The sequence below is a fragment of the Nelumbo nucifera genome, chromosome 7, assembly GCF_055504915.1.
Source record: "Nelumbo nucifera cultivar China Antique chromosome 7, China Antique-T2T, whole genome shotgun sequence".
Taxonomy (NCBI): Eukaryota; Viridiplantae; Streptophyta; class Magnoliopsida; order Proteales; family Nelumbonaceae; genus Nelumbo; species Nelumbo nucifera.
In genome coordinates, this window is record NC_142655.1 from 12,236,905 (window position 1) to 12,263,324 (window position 26,420).

The following is a 26,420-nucleotide window of genomic DNA, read 5'->3' on the forward strand; positions in this document are numbered from 1 at the left end:
AAGACACAGCAATCGTGTATTCAACAAGTCCTTTACCTTTTGGTGGAATTTGGATCATTGGATTTTGTTGATGACGGGAACTCCTCCATGCAAAGTGGGAACCCACAGGTCAGTTTGTAGGAAAATCTGTTCTTCATTTTTAATTTAACAAAATAGACTTATTTTGAGTTCATCCATGATCCAACACTTAACTTTGCTTCCACCAAATAGAATCCGATGAAATCTTTGTGAGTGAAAAAATTGACTTATTTTTAAAATATTTCTGTCTAATGACCCGAACCCAAACAAACTCCAAACATATCTTTGTTCATTTCGGCCATCACCTGTCCATCACAAATTAGTTGTTTGTACTTAGTTTCCATGTAGTTAAAACCAGGGAGGCAGGGAGAGGGATCAAAATGAGATTGAGACGGTTGTTGATTTCGAGTTCGGAGATTTACACTTGTCCAAGAGCAAATCTTTCTCCTTTGACAAATGGCAAGTGGCCAAGTGCTAAGTAGGCGTTTTCAAATTTCAATAACCGGGCTATCCAAAAACCATTTTGTCTGCCGGTTCTCGGTTCGATCCGACTCCGATAACATTGGATGAAAAATTGTAAATTGAAAAACAAAGACTTCTTTTCAGTTTTCACATTTCAGGGTTTGAGCGAACAGCGAAGAAGCCATGGCCGATGATGCTACGGATACGGAGCACAAAATTATTGCAGTTGAAGGTGTTGATGCTGGAGATGTGGAGGTGGAGCCGGAGAATGTTTGTTCGAGTGGAGAAGTCTCATCTAGTGGCGAGGCGGTGCGGGAAGTAGGAACAGGCGGAGAAATTCTGACCAGAGTGGAGCTTGATTTGGCATATTCGTCTGAGAAGTTGGTGAACTTGGACATGCTTTTGATGCACGTCGCCGCTAGGGAAGGCGATTTCGAGGCTTTTTCTGTAGAGAATGATGATATTGAAGCTGACTCTGCTAAGAAGGCCTTGGAGTTTCATCTCTTGTCCGGAATTTTAGATTCAGAGGTTAGAGAATTGGATGGTTTCATGGATTCTCTTCAGTTGGAGATTGTGGATGCTCGTCGGAGAATATCTTCGTGCGAGCACCCAGGAGAATTTTTTCTTGAAATGGAGGCGAAGTTGCACGACTCTGAAGAATCTTTGAAGCAGTCAAAAGATCAGGTGCGTGAGATGATTGAGCAATCTGCGAAGTTCCAAAGGGAATTATCAGCTTTTGGTGAGCAAAAAAATTGTAAGTTTGATAACTTAACTTTCGAGAGAATTGCTGGAATTCAAGCATAAGATGAAGATATTGATAAGGAAAGCTTAGTTTCTGATTTTCCTCTTGTTGATTACTGTTGACAGTGGATGATGGCAAGGGTGCAGATTTTCCTGAAAGTGGTCAACTTTCGGACATGAATGCAGAGTTAAAAATGCAGACTGCCGAACAACAAAGGCATATCCTTAGAATGCTGGAGAGATCTTTGGCGAGAGAGCTAGACCTTGAAAAGAAGCTAGCTGAGTCAAGACAAAATAAAGAAGAGATGAAATTAAAACTGCATTCTACAGAACAAGAACTACTATGCATGGAAGAAGCAGAAAAAATTACTTCTTGGAGGTTATTTGAGGCAGAAAATGCCACCGAGGTATTAAAGGGAATCACGAAAGAACTTATGGGTCGACTTCAAGTTGTTCAATTCAATCTGAATGGTTCGATTCAACGAGAAGGTGAAGTCAGATCTAAGCTTCAAGACTGCATAGAACAGCTGAAGGCCAAGGAAAGTGTTTTGCAGAAGCTTGAGACCAGCAATGCAGAGCTTGACAGTTTCCTACTCACAGAAACAAACCGCTTAAAAGCCATTCTGAAGGAGGCTGAAAATAGATATATTTCTGTCAATTCTGAAGCCTTTACTTTGAGAGAAAAGGCAAGTGTGCTAGAGGAGCAGCTAAAAGAATCTGAAATCCAACTACACATCGCAAAGGCTGAAATTGAAGCAAGTCAGGAGCAGCATGATGCTTTATGTTCTGAACTCAGTGAAATGGATAACACAATTGAAGACCTGAAAAAAAATCTTTCTAAGGCTGTGAACAGAGCTGAGAGTGCAGAAGCCAAGTGTAAATTGTTAACAGAAACTAACTTGGAACTTAATGAAGAGTTGGGATTTCTTAAGAGTGGTGGTAATAACATGGAGAAGAAGAACTTAATTGAGAGGCAGCTGAGAGAATATGAAGTTGAACTACAAAATGCAAAAGCGTCTGCTGAAGCAAGTCAGAAGCAGCAGAATATGCTGTATTCTATGGAAAATTTAATCAAGGATCTGAAGTCCAAGGTGTCAAAAGCTGAAAGCCAAACTGAGAGTGCAGAAGCTAAGTGTAATCTATTATCTGAAACTAACATGGAACTTAATGACGAGATTAGTTTTCTGAGGAACAGAATGGAATGTTTGGAGTTGTCTTTGCATCAGGCTGATAATACTAAAATAGCAACAGCGAAGGACATTAGCATTAGAACCAAAGTAATAGTGGATTTGGTCATGCAACTAGCCTTGGAAAGAGAACGTGTCCAGAAGCAGGTATTGCATTTCTCTTTCATAGTTTTTAACTGTCTATAACTTGCCACAGTCCCCTTATTCCTGCCTTGCATCTTTTATGTGCTGTGATGTACTGATCTCTTACTTTATGATATTTCATTTGAAAGAAATACATTTAAAGGGATACAAATTGAAAAGCCAATTAGAATTGGCTTAGAAAAATAATAAGGTAATAATCAAGTCAGGACTTGGTAAAGCAGCCAAATGAAAGAGGAGAGCCAATTCAGATTAGAGAAGTGGAAGGAAAGGCAAAAATCGTATGAATTACCATCTTTGTTGTACATCATTTTCTGGCCTACACCTTTAAGCTTGTGAAGGATGACATGCTGCTGGTTAGTGGTGTTATGCTGGAGAGGGGTAGTCATGTGGAATTTACTTTATTATTGAAAAAAAAAAAGACTTTTGAGTTATGATCTTCACCCAACTAGTCTTATTGTAGTGCATACAAAATTATTAAAAAGGTAAGTCTCTCATGCTGAAATCAGTTTTACAAGTTGTTAGCCCTATGCAAATGGCTTTTATAGAAGGAAGACAAAGAATAAGAAGAATGAAAAATCTTGGATGGTATTTTTATAGAAAGCAAATGGGTTGACTCTAGATTGAAGTGTGAGGAACCAAGTCTGATTTGTAAAATTCATCTTGAGAAGGCATGCAATCACATTGAGTGGGGATATTTTCAAAGAAGCTCTATACATAATGGGTTTTGGAGAAGAGTGGAATTGGACATTCTCATGTGTTTCTTCAGTTTTATTCTAACTTTTGTATATGGGTCATTTAATGAATTCCTTTGAACATCTAGAGGCATTCACCAAGGTGATCCTCTATCTCCTTTTTTTATTCGTTTTGGTGATTGAAATTCTTAGTGGAAAATCAAGTTAGGGGAGAAATTGGACCATTGAAGAATTTAAGCTGGGTACAGATAGTCCAATTATTTCTCATCTGTAGTATGCTGATGATTCACTGGAGTAAGCTTTGAAAGTCTAACAGGCCTTAAGGTGAACTTGGGCAAGAGTGTCATGTTAGGAATGGAAGATATTGATGATTATATTTTTGAACATTTTTCTGTTGTGTTGATGATGTAGGATAAATAACCAACATTCCTAAAATCACATGGTGAATGTTGAAAATAGAGTGTTGTAAAAAGGAGGAAAAAGAAGACAACTAGGATGATGATTGGACTTGTGCATAGGAAGATTTGGGGATAGGTCTAAATAGCTGAAGATTGGTGAAGGAGACTAGGATTTCATGGAGGGAGAGGAAATATTCTAAAATCCTACATATTCAGAATTTTAAAGAGTGAGACAGAAGGATTTTTGATGTCTTAAGGAAACAGGATGGTTTGAAAAAGTAGGCTAAATGGAGTTTGTGAATGGGTGAGAGATACTTGGGGAGTTAAGACACTTCAGCTCCCCTCCTTTGTAAGCTTATTCCTATTTAATGAAATTTGCTGTATTGATAAAAAAGGGTGAGAGATAGATGGGGTTGTCCTGTAGAGTGGTTTTGATGGAACCTTTCTAAGGTCTCATCCCAACACTTACATCAATTACTTTTTATATCAATAACAGAAACTCATATTATTAAAAAACATGACTACATACAGCACTCCGGGGAAAGATAAAATGACTTAACTCTCCCCAAGAGAACAAGAAAAAGAGATTACAAATTAGCCCAAATCATTTGATCCCTTCACACCCCCTGCTTTGCCAAAGTATCTGCAAAGGCATTTGCAGTTCTCTTCACCCAATGAAACTGAACTTGCAATCCCCTGGATAACCACTTAACCTCCCTCCTCTCATTGGCATATTTCCAGAGTCCATTGTCGTTCCCTAACCAGTTTAGAACCAGCTTTGAGTCTCCTTCAACAACTAGCTTTTGAATATTCAGCTCCTTTGCCTTCCTTAATCCTTCCATTAAAGCATACATCTCAGCTCTAAGAGAGTCACCGACCCGACCCCAATGGGACCTGCGTACACTGCAACCACCTTTCCATTTACATCTTTGAAAACACCTTACTCCTGAAGGTCCTGGATTTCCCTCACTACTACCATCAAAGTTTAACATTATAAAACAAGAGGCCGGTGGTGACCACAGAGGGCACGCAGTTGAATGAGCTGGTGCAGAATTTACCACCTCCTTCCCACTGCTAAGCAGCATACTCGTGGAGACATCAGCAAACAGATCCAAAGATTTTAGCCATTGCACCATCCTAACTGTTACAACTTCAATTATGTCTTCTTACTTTCCTTTTCAGAAAAGGTCCTTGAATTCCTTTCCTCCCATAGAGTCCAACATATGGCATCTCACACACATCTCAATTATAATTTATTATTTTATGCATTTTGTTGAAACTCAGATTTACCAAAATACTAAGCATGCAATGGTCTAGATTGCCCATCCCCGAATTGCTCTACCAACAAATCTGGACTGCTGGACTTGAAGCTGAGGCTTTGTTTTGTTTTAATTTTAATTTTTTTTTTTACTTTATTCCCAACAAGCAATATGTAGATCAAGTAAAATAAGTGATCACAAATCAAAGTCTAACATTTCAAAAAGTTCTACTTCTACATATGTCTCGATCTAACACGTATGTCCAACACACATGGTCCTCTGTGTAGATACACTAGGACTAGTGTTCTCCATAATTGCAAAATTAGATATCTAGGACTAACATTGGGTGATAACTTCTTTTATTTTCATCAAAGAATTTGAGATGCAAACACAAGGTTATACTTTCTTCTAACTGCAATAACTTCATTCTTCCATGCTTTTTTTTTTTATTTTGAAAAAATTATGAATAGATTTCTTATATGATTTTTGTTTTGTTGTAATAAATTACAGCTTTGAGAATAAAGAAATTAACTATTGCATTTGCATTTTCCTGGGGTTTTTTGAGTGTCTAAGTTAATGTTTATAACTAAAATATGAAGTATCCATTATATGCAGTTAACTTCATTGATGGAGGAGAACAGAATTTTGGCACAGAAATTACAGTATAGAAAGAAGGATGTGGCTAAGGCTATGAGCTATGATGTGAATGGAAATGATAGAAAAATTCTATTTTGCAAGGATAGTTTGGTTACAGATACTTCTACAAAATCACCCAAGGAAGTAATAATAGAGTCTTCAGCTGCTAGTTTCCAGGTAGGTACTTCTGTGGATCTCTTATAACTTTGTGGTGAAGCTACAAATCCAGTTTTTTCTTCTTTTTTTCTTCTTTCTTTTTTTAATGAGTGGTGCAAAACTATAGTACCATGTTGCAGAAAGGACAACCTCAAGAGGTACATCAAACTTTACGTGGTTGATGATTTAGAATGATGTGTATTTTACATGTATATCCATATTAATGAAGAATCGAAAATTATATTTTCACATCTCTTCCTTAAGTGGTTGTGGGATAATCCTTCAAAATTTTTAGGAACTATGCCCAACAAACTGGCATTATCTTGGTCCTCTCAATCAAAATAACAGAGCCCTTTTACCTTTAAAATTTCAGTTGTTTCTCTCTTTCCATATGCACTGATACAAGGTGAAAGGAAAATGGTTCCTCCTTCACTGAAGCCCTTAGCCATGAGGCAATCAGAATAGGAATGAATGGCACCACTGAAAGATCAGTGTTTACCAATATACCTTTGGCAGACTAGAAATCTGACCTTCATCAATACTTAGGAAAATTCCTTCTCAATTCCAATAGATAAAATATGAAAATATAAGATGGAAGTTTTGTATTATTATACCATAAAAAGGATATTAATCATGGTTTCAAATGTCGCGAAATTTCGCTAATGTTGCCCGACATATGTCGGTGTCGAGGCTCACCGACATGAAAATGGATGGTAATATAAAAATTACATTATTTCAGTCGACATTTCCTATATTTCGGAAATGTCAACCAAATCGGTCCAAATAACCAAAAAAAAGACAGTTTTTCCTATTATGTCGATAGGATGTTGACTAATGTACACTAATAATATAATATATTAGTATATTATATTAATATAAATTATTCCATTAATAATTTATTTATAAAAAAGAATTCACAAAAAATAAAAACAAAAGAATAGATTAATTACTTTATAATATAAAACATAAAATATTTTTCAAGTAATAAAATATTAACTAGTTAGTATTCTTAAAATATTTATTAAAATCAGAAAATGTTTATTAAATTTTAAATAAATCATATTCTAAATTAAATATAAAAAATGAGAATAAATTTATTAAAATTTATACTAAAACATAATTTATTCTAAATTTAGTATTAAAAATCATAATAAATTCATTAAGTTTTATAAGAAATCAGAATTTAGCATAATCTTAATACTACAAAAAGGAGAATCAGTGTATTAAATTTATAATAAAACATAATGTATTATAACTTTAATATTTAAAAAATCAGAATAAATGTATTTCTATTTACTAGTGTGAAATAAATATATTAGAATTTATAATAAATCAGAATTAAAAATAAGAAAAGAAAATATTGGATAACCTTGTAAAAACATCAAAATGCATAATAAATCAGTAAATCGTCATTTACTAATTTGTTATTGATCTTAGTTTCTTAGCTTTATATAATGGTTGGGAATAAGATAATAGTCTAGAAATATGCATGAATGCTTCTTTTATCATTTTACAAAATATCATTGCATATTTCCCAAATGTCTCTAATTTTTACAATATTTCCCCTCGACATTTCCAACATATGCCCTATATTTTGGTAAGCGACATTTCCATTGACATCGACATTTTAAACCTTGATATTAATCTGAATTTGTATTGTTATGTAAGCTATCTTTGAGCTAGCTACATGTACATTATGTAGAGGTGGGGCCACTACTCGTGAGTTTAGGAGATCAAGGTGGGATGTAGAACTGATTTTGGGCTTGCCAAATTTGAGCCAATTTGGGTGTATTAGCATGATGATGTAGGAAAAGTAGTCCTATGGGAGCTAGGTAGACTGAACAATTAAAGGAATGACTCTATAAGGTAAATTTCTGCTTTAGGAGAGCTTATGAGAATTACATAAGATGTATAATTGGACCCATAAAGATTTCTGGATCAGATTTGACAATTTATTGGACCCTGGAGTAATGGAATCTGCAAAAACCAAGAAAGTAGGTCTGGAAATGGAATTTTTCTATGAAATTTTGCATGCAGATTTAGGATATTAGAAATATAAATGAATCCATCAATGATCTTTTAAACTCATTGATCTAACAACAATTTAACGTGTCTTGTAGTGAACTCTCAAACATTATTTTATGTATTATTATTAGTAAAATTATTGCATGATATGTTCTAGACTCCCAATATTGTGGATTGTAATGTATCTCTTCATATAAACCATGAAAGTTTGCATTTCTTATGTGTTTATACCTTATCCATAGTTATTTCAACTTTAGATTTATCATTACTAACGTATTTGTGGGATTTGTAAGAGTTTCCTCAATGTATCTAAACATATACAAAACATATTGCTATGTATCCATATCCAAGCTTATTGATATGATACACAATATGTCAATACCAATACTTATAATTTGAACCTTGCTATAGGGTTGGTACAAACATTTAACCACCGTACAAGGGGTGTCTCAGCTAGCTGGGCCTAGGTGAGAATGGCCCTTGGACCAGATATATTAGATATACATCCTACCTAGTGGACCTAGCCTGTTAGCAACTATTGCGTTGTACAGAACATTCTTTTAGATTCCTAGGGCTGAAGATTTGAGACAATCCCAGAAGCATAATATTAGTTGATCACTTGATCACTTGTTATGTGCAGCTACAACCCTTCAGAACTGTATGTATACACATTCTGCAGTCTTAGGGTTAAGATTTCTCCAAGATCCACAAGCAAGAAAAATAACATCTGGATATTTAACATATCAAACCCAGTCTTTTCCCAAGATAAAGATAAAACATAATCTAATGTAACTTGTTAGGTTTGACAACACATTATCATTGTTTGTATCATGTATAATCTGTTTTGAACATGGATTTCCTTTAATTGCTTTTGTTTGAGCTATTACCGTTCATTTCTGAAGTTGGTTTCAGACATTGAATGAATTGACAAGTGGTAGGCAAATGGACTATAAAACAGGGAGTAGCATTCCCCAAGACCCCTATACCCCCCACCCTGATGAATGCGGGACTCAATCCCAACTTGTTGAGACACAAATAAAGGGAATACAAGTGTACAAGAAAAGGCCACGCCAGCCTTTAAAGAATGTAACTAACAGCCAACAACTAGAACAAATTAACTAACAAACTGGACAAGTGGAGAGGCGGGTATAACAAAATTGTAACAGCAGTATATAAATAAGGAAAGGAAGCTAGGAGGGGATTATCGATTTGGGAATACAATCTCTCTTTCTCTCTCTCTCACTCTATCTATCTCTCTCTCTCTCTCTCTCTCATTCAGGAGGCAGACTCCCTCGAAAGAGTCCCTGAGTTAGGCAGTTCCTAACAAGTTGGTATCAGAGCCAAGATGCCAAGCACAAGGTCATCCGCAATGGAGAACAGAGTCGACAACATGGAAGGAGAAATGCAAAGAATATCGGCTGACGTCAAAGAAATCAAAGAAAGCTTCGCATCCTTGCTTGAACGACTGGCACAGGCACCACCTGCGCTGAATCAGGAAGAGCGCAGTGACACCAGTCATTGAAGCGGATCAAGAACAGCAAGAATCGAGTTTACCATCTTCGCAGGGGGAGATCCCACATCCTGGCTTCTGCGAACAGAAAGATACTTCGATTACCACGACACATAGGGACCTGATCGTGTCCCATTAGCTTCTGCACACCTGGAAGGAGAGGCGATCGTCTGGTACCAGTGGTACCGGCGATGGCACCCAAGAGCCACATGGGCAGACTTCACCAGCGCCTTAACCATGCGATTTGGAGTCTCGGTCTTTGAGAACTATGATGAAAGCCTCGCTAAGCTACGACAAACCGGCTCCGTCCAAGATTATCAGATGGCATTCGAAAGATTAGCTGTGCACGTGCAAGGCTGGCCAGAAAACACGCTTGCCGGCAGTTTTGTTGGTGGACTCAGGGAAGAATTGCGGCTGGAGGTAAAAGCCATGCAGCCCACCACCGTTCTTGAAACAGCACCATTAGCTCGACTACATGAAGACAAACTGAATCAGGCAAGAAGGATTAATCAACCTCTGGGAGCTGCGATTATACCAGGTATACCGAACCCAGAACCAGGTATCTTGGGTAAACTGGAGCCCAGATCAGGAGTAGGAATCACAGGCAATGATGCAAACTCTGGTTCAGGCCCCGGCTTAGCCAAGAGGTTAACTTGGGTTAAGATGCAAGCCCGACGGGAAAAGGGCCTTTGTTATGCATGTGGAGACAAATTCGGGCCGGGCCATCGCTGTAAGATCCCTCAAGCTTTCTTCCTTCAACCTGAAACCGAATATGTCGAGCAATCAACAGACACTGAAGAGCCAAGGGAGAACCAAGAATGGGGGCAATGGACAAAGGAATACCCGAAAGTATCCCTGCAAGCCTTGACAAGTCTTGCTTCTTCTCAAACTATGAGAGTAACCGAACCGGTACAAGGACACCATGTGTCAGTTCTGATAGACAGTGGCAGCACTCTCAACTTCATTACCCAAACATTGGTCAGACAACTAGGGATTCCGGTCCAACCATGTACAGCCTTCCGGGTGCACGTAGCTAATGGGAGCAACCTGGTGTGCGACAGTACGTGCACAGAATTAAAGATGAAGATACAAGGACATGAGTTCGAGGTAGATCTGCACCCCCTGGAAGTCTGTGGAGCAGATGTAGTTCTCGGAATCCAATGGTTAAGGAAACTAGGGCCCGTGATATGTGATTGGGCACGTCTCACCATGGATTTTCAAGTGGGCAGCTCACAGGTGCATATTCAAGGGCAGCTGTCCAAGGGTCCAGGACCTATTAGTCTCGCCTCCCTAAGGAAACAGGCAGCAGACCCAGCCCACATCGTTTTAATGCAGATAGACTCCCACGGGAACAGCTCCATTCTAGCCCAAGGAAGCAGATCTGAAGAAGGTCGCACACAACTACAGCAGCTACTTTAGAAGTTCTCAGTGGTCTTCCAAGAACCTAAGGAACAAATTTCAGGTGGATACGCAAAGGGAATCACATCGAACCAGAGGCATTGGTGGTATGGTCAGGTCTCTCAATTGAGGATGCAACTTGGGAACCTTACTTGGATTTACAGAATAGATTTCCACATCTTGACCTTGAGGGCAAGGTCGCTTTCAAGGGAGGAGGGACTGTTGAGACACAAATAAAGGGAATACAAAGTGTACAAGAAAAGGCCACGCCAGCCTTTAAAGAATGTAACTAACAGCCAACCACTAGAATAAACTAACTAACAAACTGGACAAGTGGAGAGGCGGGTATAAGTAACAGCAGTATATAAATAAGGAAAGGAAGCTAGGAGGGGATTATCGATTTGGGAATACAATCTCTCTCTCTCTCTCTCATTCAGGAGGCAGGCTCCCTCGAAAGAGTCCCTGAGTTAGGCAGTTCCTAACACAACTCTCCAGCTAGAATTTACTAGCAATGGCATCTTGCCACAAGCCTATTCTTTCTGATCTATGACCAGGGTTGCTTGGTATTGATGACAAAACCCCTGCCTGACAATCTTATGCCAACTTTTGAATTCTGATTAGCTAATTTACTGTAAGGTGCTTGGTTTCAAGCAACTTTTTGCAAGTAATTATGCTGGAATCAACTTAACCATTGTATTTGGGAGAGAGCAAGCAGGCAACTGTTGAATTATCTTGAACTTGGTTTTACTTTTTTCAAGATTTCGCCATTATCCTGGGTAAAATCATCAAAAAGGGGACTGCAACACTCTGCACAATTATAATGCTACTTGTCATTAGCCTAAATTTCCAAAATGGAACAACTTAAGAAACTAGGCAACGTGATGATTTGACTTTCCAGGAAGGCATGAAGTAGGTAGGTGGTCAGTGGCATTTTTGGTCCAAGGGTGTTGACAGTTTTCAAATATTCATACCACCTTATCTGATTCAAAAGAAAAAAAAATGTATATTTACTCCAACTTGTGCTCTTTCAGGTGGAGAAGCCAGCAAAAGCAACATCTGTAAATGAGACTGAAGTAGACCCTGCCTGTTCCACAGGGAATGCCACTAATGAAGCATCCAAGGTCGACACTGTGAGAACAATAGAGGCAGGGCAGCTCAATTTCAAGTATGTTTTCATGGCAGTTTTCATCTTACTAATTTCAGTACTAGCTGTATATCTGTTCCAACAAGATAGCTGCCCATTTTCACAACTCAAGAACAAATAATCTTTGCTTAAACATGCGGGACTGTGGCAATAGATGCAATATCTACATATTCCAGTTAGAGACATTAGTTGTGACCTTGTGACTTACACAGTTTTTTATTCTATTAAATTTCATTCCTTTTCATGATTTTGTCGTTATACTGTAGATTGCCAAAATATCAAGTGGGCATTTACAAGCCATATGGAACTAAAAATGTCAGAATTTTTAGAAGCGGGCATTTTATTAAGTCATTTCACTACTGACTACCCCTTGGCATTTGATCATCCAAAAATGTCAGAATGTTAATGTAACATAGAAACGATTTCGTTTTTTGAGATCCTAAAGCACCTTCATTGAACTTTCTTTCTATTTTATTTTTATCGGGGAAATGAACCACGTTGGTTCTTACAGTTTCAAATGTTTCAGATAACTGAAATGATTTCATTCCTTGGGTTTCCAATTGCCCCATAAAACAATAGATTTTTAACTTTTGTAAAAGGTAGCGATCTCTTTTCTGCCAAATAAAGAAACTTATTAAACAATAGGGAAAAGTAAAAAATTGACAAAGAGAAGCAGTGAAGCATGTGGGGATATTATTCATAAACCGTTTTACTTAGTGCCCATTTGGGAGGGCATTTACGCAGCGGCTTCTGGCATCATGAGCTGAGAAACCCGGAATGCCCGTAAAGTCATGTTCCATAAAAAGACTAGAAATGTACTTACATGAGCTGTAAAGTCGATTTTCCAAGCGGCTTATCAACACAGCTCGAACAATGCAGTGCAGATTGAAATGATCTCTCAGCTCCCAGCATTACTGAATAATCCTATCCTTAGTCTCCATGGAGGATCGAGTTGACATTGCAGACTTGAAATCAGCAGCTTTGAGTCACCAGATTCAACACAATTCCATGACATCGAAAGAATCTATCTTGCTGACCCACTTACAACTTTGCAACTATAATCCCAACAGTCCTCTACCAAATGGACCATTTAGGATTGTGACAATCAAATGCCACAAGTAAAAATAACGCATGGAGGGTGAAAGGGATCTCAAGTCAGTCTTAAGTTTTTAATAGCAACCCGGCCTTATGTCAGAACTCAGAACTATTAACTTGTGAATTATTCTTGAATTTTGGCCTTTTTTTAAAGAAAATAGGAATATCATTGATCAAATAGAAAAGAGTACATGCTTGAGCTTTACAATCCAAAAGAGCCATAATGTGGGCTGATTATACTGCCTGTTTACATGGACAAAACATATTTGATAAAAAAAAGTTGATCAAGTTGTTGATGATTCCACTCCAGTTGTTCAATCCACGTGTTAACTATTGATACCACTTACATTATTCACAAGACTGATAAGCTGGGCAGAGTCATGATGCACAATGATCTTGTTATGTTCAATAGTGAGTCTGCTTCAACTTCAGCTAAAAGGGCTCTGATTTCGGCATTGTAGCTATCTTGAGCCCAACATTTAATTCCTTTGACATATGTTGTCGTTAGCTAGCTGGCATAATTAGTTAGAGATTAACTCAAGTACGAGTCTTCTAGAGTTCAACATATGTAACTATGTATATTACACGTTTCATGAATGAAATCACGCCTGTTTCTTCCCGCTCCACTCTGTCATGGTATCAGAGCCACAAGCTCTGTAAATCTGAGTTTCTTTCAAGATTTCTTGAAGCTTGTCAATTGCGGAAATGATCTGAAATCACCGTATTTTCTCCATACTTCTGACAACCCAGGTGCCATCCTTGTTTCAGCACCGTGAACTGGCGAAAGCTACTCAATTTGGTGGTGCTATGCAAAATGCTCTTCAGGCAAAATTAAATTTGTCTTTATTGACGGATGGTGATATCATGGTTGTTCAACTCTTTGGCTTCTGGAAGGATCTTGAGGATTGTTTCTTTCAAGGAAACGTCCCAAGAATACACCACCTGAAGCGTGACATCGCCATTCTGAATCAAGGTTCACTAACTGTTTCAGCCTATTTTACATTGAAAGGGCTCTAGGACGACCTATCTGTTCCGTCTTCTATCCCTATTTACAGCTGTGGTGTGGCCAAAGAATTCATGGCCAAACAAGAATGTGAGAAACTACATCAGTTCCTCCTCATGGGATTAAATGGCAACTTCAACACGATCAGACCCAACATATTGAGTACTGAGCCTATACCTGATATTAATCGAACATATGCCTTGATCGTTCAAGAGAAACGCCATTTGTTACTCATTTTAGAACCGGGACTCCAATATCTTGATGCTGCTGCAATGTTCGTTCATAAAGATCAAACCCACCTCTGATCTAAATTCACGAGCAAAGATATCATTGTGACCACTGCAAGAACACCCACGCCAAAGACCGTTTCTTCAAATTGGTTGGATACCCGGCCAACTGGGACAAAGGACGTTGATCCAAGAAACACATGTTGCTCCGACTCCAAACACTAATGATCAAGTTGTTTCGTGTCTAACAACTCTCCAATTCCAAGATTTACGTGATCAATACAAACAATTACTGTCCCTCCTAAATGGTGACAAGCCAACTCTCAACACAACCAACATTGCTGAATTGTTGTTGCTTCTCTTATTTTTAATTCACATACATCTTGGATTGTTGACAGCGGGGCATCAGATCGTTCTTGACTCATTTACTAAAGACTATTTGATTCCTCAACCCAACTCCCACGTCCATCGTCCACGCCTCTTTTGTTCCTCTTCCCTCATTTGATTACATGCTATGTACCAGCGTCTGGAACATGCTTCCCCCAATGCATTTTTTCTATCTCATTTCTCTTTGGGTCAACTACTCATGAGTCATGGTATTTCATGAAAGATCATGTCTTGAAACTCCGCAACAAAACGGAATTACTGACCTTAAACATAGACATTTGTTGGAAATTGCTCTTGCCCTTCGATTTCAAGTTGCTCTTCCCATTACATTTTAGGGTGAGTGTGTATTAACTACAACTTATCTTATAGGGGTGTTCACATTAAATGTCAAACTGACCAAACTGGCCCAACCCAACTCAAGTTGGTTGGTTTTTTAAAACCACCAGTCGGTTTCAGTTTGTATAAGAAAATAAACCGACAACTTGATTTGGTTTTGGTTTTCATAAATCAAACCAAACTGAACTGATCCTATATGCTTAAGTAATTAGTAATTAGTCCCTACCTTATATGTTAAATATTGACATATTTTATTTGTGTTTTATTTGAACTTTGAAAAAAAAATGGTTATTTATGATAAAAACTAAAAACACAAAACCAATACAAATATAACACAATAGTATAATATTTAATTCAGTTTTGTATAAATTTAAATATATATTGACAAAAAAATCAGTTTTGCATAGAAAACTAATCAATTTAAATATATATATATATATATATATATATATATATTGGTTTTGCATAAAAAAAGAAATAAACTTAAATATAAATAGATATTTAGATATAGATATTTTAGTTTAAAATATATATAAAACCGACTAAACCGATAAACTGACCCTTCCTGTTTGAGTTGGTTTTGCTTCAGGGTTGGTTGGCTTCGATTTAATCAATAAGTAAACTGAATAGTTCAACCCAATCCATCAACACCCCTATTACCTTATCAATTACATGTCTACATCAATTTTAACAGGCAAAGTGCCTATTGAGGTATTATTGTAGAAACCTCCATCTTATTCGTATCTCAGAATATTTGATTGTCTATGCTTTGCCCGAAATACCTCACCTTCTCGGGACAAATTCATGTCACAGGCACACAAATGCATATTTGTGGGTTATTCATATGTGCATAAAGGTTTCAAGGTGTATGACCGTTACCTCAGCTAAATGATGAGTCCCATTTCCCCTTCCGATCCCAAGCCCATCAGCCCCAATTAGAACCCGTAATACCATTACCTTAGCTAAATGATGACCATTAACCCACAACTACGCCCACATCTAGAGTTCAAACAATAAACTATGACAATAACGCACAATGTGAACCAAAGAATTTTGCAAAAACAGCATGTAATCCTAGGCTGACGGACTGGTGTATTTACCTTCCACCAAGAAAATGGGCCATTGGCTCTAAGTGTATTTACAAAGTCAAATACTAGGCTGACGGAATGGTGTTTATTGATACATATGCTCCTATGGCCAAAATACCGATTGTATGGTGTTTATTAACAGTTACATCAATCAAAGTCGGATCGCTCCGATAATTGGACATTAACAATGCTTTTTTGAATGGAGACCACCATGAAAAAGTTTACATGCACATATCGCAAGGATTTGAAAAAGTCTTCCTATAAAATTTGTTGGTTGTGCTTATATGGCCTTAAACAGGCCTCTCGTATGTGATTTGAAAAATTCACAATTGAACTCAAGGAGCACAGTTTCCAACAGCCCACAGATGACTATTCTTTGTTCACAGATTATGGGAATAGACCATCCGACTCTGATTCCAATTGCCAACCAAACGGACCCTAAATGGATCACGATGTCGATTGTTTTTTCAATTGTAATGATTGAATATTGATTCAATACAATCAAATACATAATTGATACTGCTGGGTATTGGCCGATTCCCATGGATACAGGTGGAATGATACCAATGACAGGGCCAAAGACCTCACTCGAGACCAATCTCACAACTTACCCAAAAACCTTACTTGAAAGTTGAAACCCAGCAGATGGACTTAACCCGTGGACTTGATCTTCCACAACTTCCTCAAAAACGTCACTCGAAACTAACCTCTTGTCTAGAGATTCTTCAGATTTTACTTCTGCATCTTGTTGTCTTGAATCTCAACTCCTTTATCAACAACTTGAAATTCTAGGAGATCAAGCTCCTTGACCTTAGAAAAATTACTTCAGACTTCTTAATAGGTGAAGAAATCTAAGAGAGCTGGATCATCAAGATTTAAGTCCACGATTCTGTGAAAGTCGATCAAGCTCTTTGACCTTAGAAAAATTACTTCAGACTTCTTAATAGGTGAAGAAATCTAGGAGAGCTGAATCATCAAGATTTAAGTCCACGGTTCTGTTAAAGTCTACTGTTGTTCCAGCCTTGGGAGGAGTCAATACTTCCATTCTGCTCAACATTCTTGGACAGGAAATACTGAAAGAAAGATTCCAGTTACTTGCAAGCAAATGAAGATCAAAGACCCTGGAACACCAACAACATCAAAGAAAAAAATTGATTAATAATGGAGATGCTATGTATAAAATTCCTTTTTTGAAAATTAAAAAAAAAAATCCTGTTTGATTAATTTTAGCAATATCATTTTTTTCTGATAAGTATGTTTTGCAATATCATTATAACTTTTAAGAAGCAAAAAGCCCTTCGAAGAAAATTTCCAAGAAAGATAACTTTCGAATGATTTGCTTTATTGGATTTTTTATTTTTAATTTCTTGTTTGTTAATGTGTTATTTAGATTCCATGTTGTTCATTAATACATAGAAGGTAGATTTCCATACTCAACTGCAAGCAGCAATTGCACAATCATATTTAAATTAGCCTACATGATCTCCTAGGTGAAACCTATTTGATGGTAGATCTTGTTCCTCAATTATATGTAATAATCTACAATTCAGAACTCCAGATATATTACTAATTAAAACTACACATTAGAAATCAAAACGATTAGCAAACTTGGGAAGGAAATATGATTGAAACAGCAGGAAAACTGTCGACTTTTTGACAACAATGTACCAGGCATTTGGTATATCATTCAAGGTAAACAGTCTCCTAGTAACATATTAAAGAAAGGAACCTAGCTCTTCTTGGAAATTGGTTGTGGAGGTTCCCCTTGGAGATGGAAGCGTTGCAGACAAAAATCATCAAGAGCAAGCACGGAAGACATGCCAATGGTTGTGTATGACCTCTTTATTGATTTTGTAAGATACCAGGTGGGAAATGGGAATAGAACCAAATTCTGGATTGATTTCTGGTGGGGAGAGGACACCCTTGCAAACCCCTACCCTAGAATTTTTAACCTGTCCTGCTCCAAAGAAGCCACGGTAGCCTATAGCCTCAGCCACTCTCCCTCAAGAACCGATTGGAATCTGAACCTTAGAAGGCCTTTAAGTGAGATAGAGCTTGCTGAAATAGCAAACTTGCTAAACTCTCTGAGTGAGGCTTAAATCTCTCCGGCCTCCCCTGACCAAAGGATCTAGAAACTTAATCCTGCCGGCAAGTTCTCAACTAACTCCCTTTTTAAGGCTCTAGTTTCAGAAGATCAGATCACTCCCTTCCTGGTTAAGAACGTTTGGTGTTCACATGTTCCCTCTAGAGTTTCCTTCTTTGTCTGGGAAGCCTGCTTAAAGAAAATAAATACTTGTGACTTGATACAGAAAAAACTTAGAGGAAGGTTATGTACTCCCCTCATGTTTGTCCTCTTTGCCTTGGTGATGGTGAGACAGCTAATCACATTCTTCTCCACTGTCCTGTCACTAGGAAGGTTTGGTGTTTCTTCCTAAACTAAGTTGGTTACAGCTGGGTTTTCCCTGAGAAGGTGGTGGACCTCCTGTGGCAGTGGAAAGGCAAAGATCTAGGAAAAAGAGGAAGGGTATATTGGAGTACACTGACGCATGCAGTCCTTTGGGGTATTTGGGAAGAAAGGAATAACAGAACCTTTAAAAACAAATTCAGAAATGTGGAAGATCTAATCTCCTACATAACTTTCCTCTGTAACCTTTGGGTGGTTAATTCTGAAGCTTTCAAAGGTCTGTCTCTAAATGACCTCCAAAGTAACCTTCCAGCCATCCTGCAGTCCTCTCCTAGATCTGAATCGACCATGAGAAGCCTTGTTAGGGAAGATGGTGGGATGACCCTAATCTTTGATAGCAGTGCCCAAGGATCTACCAGCCAAGCAGGAATTGGTGGTGTCTTCCGTGGGGAGAGGGGGATCAGCTGGGCTTATAGTGGTCCAACTGGGAAGGCTGATGCTACAAAAGCAGAGGTCTTGTCAGCACTTATCAAGAACTCGGCTTGCTAAACAGCTAGGCTTTTGCTCCTTAACTATAAAAGGGGACTTTGCAAATACTATAGCCTGGCTAAGGGAGAAGGAAGGAGGGCCTTGGAGACTTGCACATCTGCTAGCTGAAGCTCGAGATATCTTAGAGTCATTGAATGTAAATCTGGTCTGGATTCCTAGGGAGCAAAGCACTGTTGCAGACAGCCTTGCAAAATCAGGGGTTTTTAGGGAAAGCTTGTATAGTGACTTCTGCTTACCTCTATAGTTCTGCCTCAGCTGCTTTAGCTTTCAGTACATTCACTCATGTACTTTTTCCTGTTTATTCAATCAAAGTTACCTTTGCTCAAAAAAAAAATCAGCATATTAGACATCCTTAAAAGGGTCAACACATTATCAAAAAAAGAAACAATTGTTAACCAAGCCACATAATAAAGTTTGCACAGGATCAACAATTATTTTTTAGCACAACAAAAAAAATAAACAGAATGCATCTAATGTTCTTTCTATGTACCCACATTTTGTTATTAATAAAAGAGAAAAATCACAATCTCAACAGAAAGATATTTAACATTTGTTACTCAAACCACATAGTATTCAACATTCATGTTGGGCAGACAAAAGCTTTAAAGAAAATCTACATGGAAATATTAAAAGGCTGAGATCTGCCAAGACTTCTTGAAATGAAAAGCCAATATATAAAGAAATAAAAAATACAAGTGGGAAAGAAGATGATACCAAAGAACTCACTATGGCTGCCAAACCAGTGATGATATCCTTACAAATAGTTCTAGAGTCCATGAGAACACTTCTGGTCTTCTTCAACCAAACAGAAAGAGAGCACTGCAGAAAGGAAACTACTTTTATTTACCAGACACCATCCTTCTGCCTTCCTTACCAGCAATAAGAAGTAAGAAATGCAGAAACCTTACCTTGCCCTTGTCAACAGGGATGAAGTGTTGATTGTACCAACAAAGATGAACATGTTATTGACCTCTCTTACATATTTTCCTCTCTAGCTTTGATTTCCCCTTTCTCCAATTTCTCTCTCCTCTTTCCTCTCAGGAAAGTTAGGTTTCCTTGGCAGAAATGTACTTACCAAGAATTATCAAGACTTTCTTGTGTGACGAACTATACTCACAAGATCTGAGATTCTGAGTTGACAGTGTTGACACTGGAAAACATGTGAGACAGTTAGGAGTGGTTTGACCTGCACATACATGTATAATAATGTGAGCGACCAACTGAATACCACACACATCTATACTATTTACAGACAAACTGAGCAACCATGTCACCCACCTTCCAGGAAAACCAAGTGGCCATGTATGTCGCCCACTCATTTACTATAAGATTATATATAAGATAACAACACAATTTTCAGTACTCTGGACAGTTTCACATAGGAACCATTTGTACATTTCCACATCAGCGGAAAACTTCAAGAGTTCATAAACATCTCAGTCACAGATCATCTCATATTTCTCACTTTCCACTTAACACCTCAGAACAGTTCATGGATGCACGACATATTGTTTTCTGTTTTTCTGTTTTATTTTTATTCTTAATGTCCTATAGTTAGGTCCTGACCAATTTAGTTTTCTTTTTTTTTTATCAATAACATTAAGCTTTATTCAAGATAGACCAATTTAGTTTTCTAGTGTACTCTGTAAACTTGGATAGGACCAAAGGAAAGGAAACAGAAAAATTGAGCCCAAAACCATTTTGAATTTCTCTCCCTTTCTGAAAAACAATATCTCTCCTCATTGTTCCACTCGTCATCTTTTGTACAAAGTTTGAGGGTACTAAGGTCTGAATGCTGATTTCTTATTTCTTGATCAGAGACCTCTTACATTGTAGTAAGCTTTCTTACAACAGGTGGTATTTTTCCTACCATGAACAAAACTTTATGTTTTCCTTTTTTTTTTTCGAAAAGATAAAATTTATAGTGTTCAACTAGTAAACTTCAAGATATTCCATTGGTCTGCCATACAAGAACCAGAAACTCAGGTCAACAACAGCTTCATTTAAAGATATGTTCAACTTAAAACAAAATGAAAAAAGGAAGAAAAAAATAAAAACTGATTCGTATCATGTTGTTCCAATAAAAACAATGTTTGAATTTCATAAGCAGTCAAAATATTTCTACAATTAAATAATATTACAGTTTATCATCACTTTTTCCTTCCTTAAAATGCCAAAGCAACACAACCAAGAGCAATGAGACCAAAAGAAAATGCAACATATTACAAGAATGGATAAAAATAACACTTTGTAGTTTTGTGAGCTTTTAGAATGCTTACATCTTGAGGTTCATGCTTGCAAATATAATCACAAAGCCCACATCTTGAGGCCCCTTAAATCAGGAATGTACATCTCATATAATAATAAAGAAGATACATCAATCAAAATATTTTCTTACCTCTCTTTTTTTAGCATTAGTTTCTTATTACCCATCAGAAAAGTATTAACCAAAGTAGTTTATCATTATGAGATTGAACTTGACATAGAAAAGATGCTGAAACTTGTAATGCAATTTGGATTAGACATATGCCTGATTGCAGTTCCAAAAAGTAAGGGAGAGAGAGAATTAAAGGAAAGCAGAATACAAAAGATGGAGCCAAAATGTAGGGCTTATCTGAACCTCACCTAGAAAGAGAAGGCATAACATTTCTTAGAGTCGATGAAAGTTTCTCTAATTGCACCTATTTAGCAATTCAAGATATGGCAAAAGTCAGGTGAAGCAAAAGTTAATCTTTAATTCCACTATTTATCAAAAAAAAAAAAAGATTCAATATAAATCAGTTACCTAGAAACAGTAAAACGCATTTTAATATTAAAAATCTTAGATCCACCATGTATTTTTTTATGCACATGGACTGTCATAATTTACTTAGCACTTCTTTTTAAACCCTTGATATATTATCAAATCTTTTTCTTCTGGTCCCATCAGTATAAGTAACAATTTTGCCCATATAGGATTGAGAACAAAGTTCAGGAAAATCCAAGAAGGAGAACATACAAGAAAAAGCCTCCCCAGAGACATCCTCTCTAAATCATATTGCATAAGAATAATTACACTCCTGCCAAATGCTTTTAAGAATATGTATTTGGTGAGCAACAGCAATCCAAAGAGCTTTATCAAATGCAGAAAATAGTAGATATCCTACATCCAAGAGGATGACTATGAGAAAACAATACAAATAATTACCACATGAACAGTGCTATTAATATATCAAAATCTTGCAAAAATCTGAAACTGATAACATCATGAAGAAATCAGATCACACACTCACCCTTTTTCTGGTAGAAGCATTATCCACTTTCCTGTGCCACTGATGCAGCTGTTACTATTGCTCTTATTTCTGGAATGCTCACAAACTCCTTGTTTGGAAAACTTATGCTTCTCATCCCCTCTTTATTGAGAAAACTCAACAACTTCAGAATGGAAGAATGGTTTATTCTCATCCCACCTGAATTAATATGAGCAACATCTTCATTCTTGTTATTGGCTTTCTCCAAACAATTGGCTAAACTATCAAACAGCATCATGGCATTTGAGACAGCCCAACTGGCCAAAACTGTAGCTGCAAAGTCCTGGAAAATACCATTAGGCAATGAAATCATTGTGCCAACAAGCTCAGGTGTTGGAGCACAACAACTACATAGCATGAGAAGGCCTCCTGCTGCAATGGAATGTACTTTTGGATCTAAGACACCTGAAGAGAAAAAGTCCAAAACAACTTTATTGACCTGCAGCTTGGAGACTGCAAATTCTGATCTCATCAAAAGCCAAAGTTTCTGCTGTTCCACAAATCCCCAACTTAGAGAGCTCTTGACAAGGTGAGATATAATATTACTGTCCAGTCCAAACATAAAGAATTTCTTCAATCCAAGATCAAATTGCATGCCAACCACATCAACATGATCCAACTGCTCCACAAGTAATTGAATGATATCTTCCTCACCAGTAGATAAATCAGAAAGATATGAAAACGTACTGCAGAAAAGGGATTTTAATCGTTTCCTTATCCACCCACAACAGGATTTTAAGTCAGAAAAAAGGAGTTTACCTAGAGCTCCATCTTCTTCTTTATGTAAAATGTTTTGCGAAAACACAAGGTAACATCTGTATGCAGAAAAAGCATCTTCTACCAAACTAGTAACTAATCCACCATTCACTGTAGAGATAGAAACAGGGGCATCAAGAGAGCCTTTTTGTACACTGCTCCTAAAAGAAACATACTCATCAACATGACATTTCAATAAAGATATCTCTGGACCACTTAAATCAACAGAATTATTTGTATCTATTGGATCCATTGTGCAACCCATCAAGTTCACCTCATAAGCAAGTCTTGATGCATAAGATAGTAAGCGTGCCCCCACAGGGCAATCATTTTCTAACCAAAACAAAATCATTTTTTGCATCCTTTCATTCTGAGAAAATATATAGTTACGAATAACTACTGCTGTTGCAGATTCGATTTCATCATCGAAATTGGAATCAATTGATGGAGAATCAAGAGGAGAAAACATTTTATAATTCTGCAGTTTGAATGCATCAGTTATTCGACATGCTAATGCTTCCACAGTAAGAACAGAATCACACCTGAAGGCAATATCAAGCATTTCACTACCAAGATTTGCAAATAAAACAAGTATCTTATCCAGAGTTTGAAGGCCAACTTTGTATGACTGTTTAATGGACTCCCCAAGATTCTGAACCAAGTTAAATATGATGTCATCCTGACTTTCACTACTTTTAACAACTGTGCTGCAATTTGAAAGTGGACTATCTAAAACACAACTGTAAGTGTCAATAACTTTGTTCTTCAATCCTTCTTCTCTAGTGGATGCAGGTGTCTTCAGCTCCTTTGACAATGATAGCTGGCTTCTTGTGTTAGGTGGGCTTGGCAAAGTCAAGGGAGAAAGGGAACAATGAGGAAGGCAAGCTGGATTTAATACTTTAGAAGCCCCCGATTTAGAACTAGGGAAGATACTTACAAGCCTCTCTTTGAGAAGGGGAGAAAGTGCATTGCAAGAGATTAAAGTATCCAAAGAGTGGACAACACCTTTCCTGATAAGTGTACCAAAAGCTATTGAGACACCACGAACTATGACATCCTTCCGTGCAACATCATAGTTATCCACAAGCAGGAACAGAAATTCAAGAAGGGTGTGAGTCATGTCAACGTATTTGGGTATAGAGTTTACCATCAATAGGATCCCTGGTTCAATATTCATAATATTATCTACTCTCTCATCAAAGAACAGCCAGTCAAAGAACAAAGCCAACTTAGCATTCGCTTCCACATGATTCTTCCTACAACATTTTAGTAGCCAACCAATGATGGCCCATCTTTGAATGATATTTGATTGGATAATTTCATTAGGAGGGTGGTGGGCACAACATATAAACCGAATAAGGTCAGGTATAAGAGTCTCTCTCTCAGGCCCACAGAAGAACTTTCTGGCAAACCATGCCTGGTACCGCTTCTGACTCCCCCATCTCACATGTGTTAGTAAGAACCGTAGTTGGGTCTCCATCTCTGGTGTGATCCGGAGTAAAAGATACCTACTTTTAGTCCTTAAGTGGTACAGGTGAGTGATATCCGAAAATCCTGGAACCCTAAATTCATCTGGATTCAACAATAAGTCCTTCCATATTGACCGGAACTCAGGAATATTAAACAAGTCCTGCAGAAGACGAATCAAATCCCTTCCAATCTGTAAGCACAAATTGAAGTGTTCCCTCAAAACTTTAACACAAAAATCAATCTCCATACGCTTCAATTTCTCTAATTTTGGATGACCCGACAACCTATAATGATCAGCTAGTAATCGAAGATATGTAAACAAGGCACTCGTTAAAAGTAATGGTTCACCTAGTAACCAATCCCAATGCCCCAACAAAACCTTAAGCATCTCCATAGCCAACCACAGGTTTACGTCACTAAAATCCCCACCAACTATCTGTCTCAACAGGGAGATTAACAAATTATCAACCCCAGTCGCCGAAACATCAACCAACTTCGAAGTAACCCATATCAACTGAACCCTGACGGGTTCGAGAAGTTTCGGATAGGACTCAGTTACCAGCTTCAGAACCAAGCTAACGAAAAAGCCATACCCATCAGTGACAATGGCATGTAAATGAGTAGAATGGGTTTTCGCGAGTTGGGGCTCAGTTAGCAGTCCAAAAAGAATTGCCCGATTGAGCTGCAAATACTCTTCTGGAGAAGGGATTGTTAGAGGGAATGGGGGTTTCAGCTTATGCTTTAGAAGCTCGAAGTCTTCCCGTAGTGAGACTTCGGTTAGGTTTTCGGCTTCATGGGCAGCAATTCGAAGTAGTTTAGATGACATTATTGGATCACCAACAATTAGGGAAGCAAACCAGAAGAATCGATGTACAGCCGAGGCAAGAAAGAATGAACGACGACAATTTACAATTGTAACTTACATAAGCAAACAACTAAATGGAGTGAAAATGCGGAGAAGGGTACCGCTGAGTCCGAAACGTTTGCCGGGAAATTCAAACCTTGCTAGGTCGCTGCGACGTGACCTCTTGTTTTGGAGAGTCTAGAAGCGAGAAGCTACAATGAAGGGCCTTGACCCGGGAGTCCGTAACCGTGAGTTAACATACCAGGTCCGTGTTTATAGACTTAAATTACGGCCTACCAACTTACCCAGTTTGTAGTGACCTTTCCTCGACTTTAAAAGAAGCTCCTTTGCGGTGAAGAGTCAAGCATCGCGCACCATCGCCCTTAATTTTTTTGTTTTCTTCAAGCCAACCAGCCCAAATTGCACACCTAATGCTCATCTTGAAACATATATCATCGATTTTCTAATACTCTTTTCTTTAACAATGTGTAAGATCCAGAAAATGTTTTGGCTGTGATAAAACAAAACTGAACCAAAAAAAGGTTGAGTCTTTGGTTACAGGTGTTGCTTGTCAAACCAATATAAAGCCAAAACATTTTCAAACGCATAGCACAAATCCTTCAACTTATTCAAACTTGTAGGAATGGCAACGGGGTGGGGTTGGGGCGGGGCACCCCCTCTGCCCCTGTCCCCAGTGCAGGGCATCTATTTTCCATCATGATGGGGAATTCTTAAATTTTCTTAAGGTAATTACTTAAAAATTATCTATTTTGTGAACAATTTATATATAAAATATAAGAATTTTAGGGTATTTTAGGAATTGAATTAAAATACTTTAGAGGTACTTAAAAGTAGAATTATGAGATTCTAGTTTTTTAATAATTTAGGGAAAACTTAGAGATATTTTAAATACTAATATTAAACCTAAAGATGTTTTGCTAATTTACCGCGGGTTCAAGGAATTATATACAAAAACCATCCCCGCCCTCATCCCCAATTTGAAGAAAAATATTTTCTTTGTCCCCGTCTCGTCCCCATTTAGGACCGGGGAAAACCCGCCCCATTTGGGGCGGGGCGGGCCCCCGGTTTTATGGGGGAAATTGCCATCCCTAGCGATCTGGTGCTCCCTGTTGGTAGATAGCTCGGACGTCGGACTAAGTAGGTTGTGTGGTCAAACTGCAAAAAGACAAATATCAAAGTG

At 37.7% G+C, this 26,420-nt stretch overlaps 2 protein-coding genes across 8 annotated transcripts; one reads left to right on the forward strand and one right to left on the reverse strand.

Annotated features, from left to right (window-relative positions):
• Positions 1 to 617: 617 nt before the first annotated feature.
• Positions 618 to 12,028, forward strand: LOC104608820 (WPP domain-interacting tail-anchored protein 1-like). Of its 2 annotated transcripts, none has more exons than XM_010274912.3 (4): positions 618 to 1,234; positions 1,348 to 2,555; positions 5,517 to 5,714; positions 11,658 to 12,028. In XM_010274912.3, exons 1-4 carry the CDS (start codon positions 664 to 666, stop codon positions 11,889 to 11,891), a joined length of 2,211 nt encoding a protein of 736 aa, XP_010273214.1. In that variant the 5' UTR covers positions 618 to 663; the 3' UTR covers positions 11,892 to 12,028. The 2 variants fall into 2 exon arrangements, with proteins under 2 accessions (XP_010273214.1, XP_010273216.1); XM_010274914.3 differs by having other exon boundaries at positions 618 to 1,219.
• Positions 12,029 to 16,054: 4,026 nt separating this feature from the next.
• EMB2739 (embryo defective 2739) lies at positions 16,055 to 25,694 on the reverse strand. 6 transcript variants are annotated; one of them, XM_088891033.1, is made up of 6 exons: positions 22,132 to 25,694; positions 21,485 to 21,540; positions 19,768 to 20,045; positions 19,586 to 19,678; positions 19,096 to 19,175; positions 16,055 to 17,027 (listed from the first exon to the last, which is right to left on the reverse strand). In XM_088891033.1, the coding sequence occupies exon 1, from the start codon at positions 25,199 to 25,201 to the stop codon at positions 22,151 to 22,153; it is 3,051 nt and encodes a 1,016-aa protein (XP_088747159.1). In that variant the 5' UTR covers positions 25,202 to 25,694; the 3' UTR covers positions 16,055 to 17,027; positions 19,096 to 19,175; positions 19,586 to 19,678; positions 19,768 to 20,045; positions 21,485 to 21,540; positions 22,132 to 22,150. The 6 variants fall into 6 exon arrangements, with proteins under 6 accessions (XP_088747159.1, XP_088747158.1, XP_010273211.1 ...); XM_088891032.1 differs by having other exon boundaries at positions 19,574 to 19,678; XM_010274906.3 differs by lacking the exon at positions 19,096 to 19,175 and adding an exon at positions 21,858 to 22,001 and having other exon boundaries at positions 16,056 to 17,027; positions 19,574 to 19,678.
• Between the last annotated feature and the right edge of the window lie 726 nt (positions 25,695 to 26,420).

Bases quoted from the DNA above. Each gene is read 5' to 3' on its own strand.
- EMB2739 (XM_010274909.3), bottom strand. From the start codon at position 25,201: ATGTCATCTAAACTACTTCGAATTGCTGCCCATGAAGCCGAAAACCTA.
- LOC104608820 (XM_010274912.3), top strand. From the start codon at position 664: ATGGCCGATGATGCTACGGATACGGAGCACAAAATTATTGCAGTTGAA. The intron at 2,556-5,516 runs GTATTGCATTTC...CATTATATGCAG, and splicing joins GAGAACGTGTCCAGAAGCAG to TTAACTTCATTGATGGAGGA. The intron at 5,715-11,657 runs GTAGGTACTTCT...GTGCTCTTTCAG, and splicing joins CTTCAGCTGCTAGTTTCCAG to GTGGAGAAGCCAGCAAAAGC.